Source organism: Hyaena hyaena, unplaced genomic scaffold (assembly GCF_003009895.1).
Source record: "Hyaena hyaena isolate Hyena2069 unplaced genomic scaffold, ASM300989v1 scaffold_565, whole genome shotgun sequence".
Classification (NCBI taxonomy): Eukaryota; Metazoa; Chordata; class Mammalia; order Carnivora; family Hyaenidae; genus Hyaena; species Hyaena hyaena.
In genome coordinates, this window is record NW_024081196.1 from 1,127,873 (window position 1) to 1,132,146 (window position 4,274).

At 42.9% G+C, this 4,274-nt stretch overlaps 1 protein-coding gene across 1 annotated transcript; it reads right to left on the reverse strand.

The window, feature by feature from the left end:
- Window positions 1-407: 407 nt before the first annotated feature.
- Window positions 408-4,068, reverse strand: AVPR1A (arginine vasopressin receptor 1A). Its single transcript, XM_039256224.1, has 2 exons — window positions 3,090-4,068; window positions 408-874 (listed from the first exon to the last, which is right to left on the reverse strand). The coding sequence occupies exons 1-2, from the start codon at window positions 4,066-4,068 to the stop codon at window positions 588-590; spliced, it is 1,266 nt and encodes a 421-aa protein (XP_039112155.1). The 3' UTR covers window positions 408-587.
- Window positions 4,069-4,274: the final 206 nt, after the last annotated feature.

Sequence of the window (4,274 nt, forward strand, 5' to 3'; positions counted from 1 at the left end):
CGAACTGCAAGATTATGACCTGAACCGAAGTCAGATGCTTAATCAACTGAGCCCTGCAGGTGCGCCTGGGGCTGCGTTTTCTGATGCATAAACTGATTTTTATTGGATGGAAAAAATGTCTCTGAAGGTTCTTCTAATTCCTTTCAAACACTAAGGCCTATGATGAGCTCACTTTGTTTAGAAATAATGCCCCTACACGTATGACTTCTAAACCAGTCAAGCCATAGTTCTGTCCATAATAAAAAGAAAAGAAATGAAAGGAAACCAACAACAGAATGTAAAGCAAGGGTGGTTTTGTTTTTTCCTTTAGAACTATAACTTCTATTATATTTATGAAAATTAGGCCTGTGAATTTTAGTGTAGCATTTTTTTATTTTTGAAAATTTTAATTTTTCATTAACGTCCCATATAAAAGAGTTCATAACTTCTGGTCATAGCAATGAGAAAATGCAACTAGAAACAGTCTTGTACTCAACAAACTTATTGACACTTATATCTTAAAAGTTCATTTGTTCTCATGATTTCTATCTGGATTCAGCCAGTGGACCTAAAGTCCGCTACAAGAGTCAGGCTGCATGAATGTGGGCTCAGGTTGAAACTGGAATGAATTTGGCAGACTTGGAAGATTTAGGCGAGTCCTTCCATGTACCCATACTGTTTGTCGGGCTCCGGTTGTTAGTATAAGAAGTCTGTCTTCTGCTCATACTGTCAGAATCTTCTTTGTTGAATGTTTGCTTCATGTTTTGGCAGCATGGGAAGCTGTGGACACAGTCTTGCAGGAGATGGCCGCTAAAAAACATGTATATCCAGGGATTACAGCAGCTATTCAAGGAAGCCAGTAATGCAGTGATGGTGATGGCTGGGTTTTCTGATTCTGTACAAAAAATATAAGGGGAGATTATTTAAATAGTCAAAGTCACTGAGCACTGGGTAAACTCATTTTTCTACTGATTCTTAAAAGTAAGGAAAAGTTATGGGTTAATATAGAAAATGAAGTATGTTGTTTATTAATTAGGGAAATGGCTGGTGTCTGGAAACTGCTTGGTGTTGAAATATTTTCATAAGCAAAATGCACTGACGTTCATTCAAATATCTTAAACCACTTAAAAATATCTCAGTAGAATGAGTGGGACTTTTAAGAAGTTAAGAATGTGAAATAATTTATTTTTAAAAAATTTTGTATTCTTTATACTAGCATTAGTATGTGCTAACAGACACAGCACTTATAGAATGGCTGCAATTTTAATGAAATTTGAAGTCTATAGCCACATATATAAAATTGGATTCATCTTAACAACTAAGGCAAAAGTATGGCATATGGACAATGTTAAGTAGTTCTAAATTTTTAAGTATTAAACACATTTTGTAGTAAGAAAACTATACATAAGGGAACAGTAGTAATCGGTCCCTGAAGGATGCATTATTTGGTTGTTTCTGGAGTTATTTCCTGTGGGTTTTGTTGTTGATGTTGTTAACTTTCTATAGTTTCTTTGATTTTAAAAGAAAACCATCTTTGTAGTTTGGACAATTAAATTATATTAAGAACAGCTGAATTAGGAAATTCCAACAAGTTTTTGAAATATTTTATGCTAATTTGCACTGGTATACGACATAAATATTATGATCTTTCACAGAACTATGACACTGATAACATACCTTTTCGAAAGTTAAGAATAATCAGGAAGCACTAACTTTTTCTTGATTATTAACTATAAACGTGGGTCTTTTCACTGTTGTTATGCTGAAATAAATTACAGGTTATTTAATCATACTTTGTGCTAAGATTCTACTCCTAAAGGTGATCATGATCCATGGTTAAAGACTGTATTCAAAAAGAATGAAAATCATCAGCATACTTATGCACAGGTAGAGAAGTTTTTAGAAAGTATGTCTAAATTCTGAAATAATTTAGCAATAATTAGACTGAATTTGTTATTTGGCAATAATTAAGAGGCTGCTGAGATCAAGCAAGACCGGAAATGGTAAACCAGAAATATAGCATTTACATTGTATTATTTATTATCAGTGATATGATAGCCATGCAGGTATTTTTACTTGTTTGAATTAAATTCACTCGTAAATATTTTATCTGCATATGTAACTTCCAAACCAAATCACATAGACTCCCTACCACAATCTCAAATAACAAAAGGAGATAGTTCTTCCCAGATACCTATGTCCCAACTATAGCTGATGTTGGTAACATTCCTGTAATATATTTTATTTGAAAAGTTGTTTTTTTTACTCACTAAAAGGAAATGACTTTTTTCAAGAACCAATATTAACTAATGTGTTTTTTTGGAGTGGGGTGGGGTTCTTTTGAAGTTAGTTTCCTTAGTTTGTGGAAGAATTAGAATCAAACTAGTAGGTGTAGAGAATATCCTCCATAAACCTTTGCAAGGGTTCTGTGGGGGAGGCATACAGCTGTGTGGTTAAGTTAATGCTGAAAGACGAATTAATTAGTTTAAAAAATTTAGAGTTTATCAACAACCTTGCCTTAAAATACCAAAAAAAAGGTGTTAGAGTAATTTTTAGAAAAAAATTAAAAGATGATAAGAAATGGAACACTAAATGCTAATTAGAATTATTGACTTCTAAGAATCTTCAGGAAAAAACACATCAGTTTATCTTTGCCCTTGGGGCATTTCTACAAAATTTTTGTATTAATTGTGATACTTTTCACAAACTAGTAAAAAGCAGTGGTTACAGTAGAAATATTTCTGTGAGTCCAATAGACTTAAAGGCAGGGTATTAGTGCAGTGGTTAGTGATCTGGCAAAAAGTCATTATCACGTTTTGTAGTTGCGTGGTTAACTCTAGGGCACAGTTTCTGGATTTGTCGTAGGATCACTGCAGGCTACAAATGCACATTCCTGGGCCCCACTCTAGAGCTACTGAATTAAAATGTCGGGGGGTGGAGACCCCCAGAAACCTGCCGTTTTGGTAATTTCACCCAAAGCTAGGCACGCAGAAGTTTAACAACTACTGCCCCAGAGGATATTATGAAATGTACCCCGCCACACATACACACAACCCCCACCACACACATAGCCGAATTCCTGCACTTTCCTCCTTTCTCCTGACACCTACCGATCCAAACAAACTTCTCATCCCAGACAGACCACATCTGGAGGATGAAGAAGGGAGCCCAGCAAACGATGTAAACTGTCACGATCACAAAAGTCATCTTCACTGTGCGGATCTTGGCGCGGGAAATAGTCTTCACGCTGCTGATACACGGTGTGAGCAGGAACCCCTTATGCAAAGCGCCACTCGCGCCCTCGGCGCCCTTTCCGGGGATCAAAGCCGCCTTTCCGCGGACGTTGCTCCAAATGTGGTAGCAGATGAAGCCATAGCAGGTACCCAGGATGACCACGGGCGCCACGAAGATACCACCCGTCATCCAGGTCACATAGGCGCGGGGACCCCAGGGCTGGATGAAGGTGGCCCAGCAGTCCTTGGCCTTAGTGACGTTGTTCACTTCGACCATGGAGAAGACGAAGTACTGCGGTGTGCTCAGCACGAAGCTCAGCACCCAGGCAGCAGCGATCATGAGGCGCGAACGGCGCGTCGGCTGCTGCAGCGTCTTCAGAGGGTGGCACACCGCAATGTAACGGTCGGCGGTCATGACCACCAGCATGTAGGGCGACACGAACATGCCGAACACCTGCAGATGCTTCACTACGCGGCACAGCCCGTCGGGCCCGCGGAAACGGTAGGTGATGTCCCAGCACATCTGCGGCAGCATCTGGAAGAAAGCGACGGCCAGGTCGGCCAGACTGAGGTGGCGGATGAAGAGGTGCATGCGGGACGTCTTGCGAGGCGTGCGGTGCAGCGCCACCAACACACTGCTGTTACCCAGCACGGCTACCACGAAAGTCACAGCCAGCACGGCGATCTCCAGCTTGGCCAGCTCCTCGTTGCGCGCGTCCGCCTGGGGGCTGCCGCCTTCCCCGAGCGCCTCCGCTTCCCCGCTGCCGTTGACACCACCGGCTGACAGGGGCCAGCCCTGGCTGGAGTTGTCCGCGGGCCCCGCGGCGGGGGCTCCGGAGGAACGCATGCCGTCCATGCAGCGCCTCTGCGGCCTCCACGGAGGCCAGCTGTCTTCCCGCCTCCGCTGGCGAGGGCTGCTTTCCCGTCGCGCGCTCTCCTCCGCGCGCGCTGGGACCCGCTCGCTGGGCTCCGCGCGCTGCGCCCCTCTCGCTGCGCCCCGCGTCCCTCTTGCGGGAGTCTGCAGGTACTGCGTCCCACCGCCACCCGAGCTGCTCTCGCTCC

Excerpts from the sequence above, each read along its gene's own strand:
- AVPR1A (XM_039256224.1), bottom strand. The coding sequence starts at position 4,068 with ATGGACGGCATGCGTTCCTCCGGAGCCCCCGCCGCGGGGCCCGCGGAC. Across the intron at positions 875-3,089 it reads TGAGAAGTTTGTTTGGATCG|AATCAGAAAACCCAGCCATC; the intron begins GTAGGTGTCAGG and ends TTTTTTGTACAG.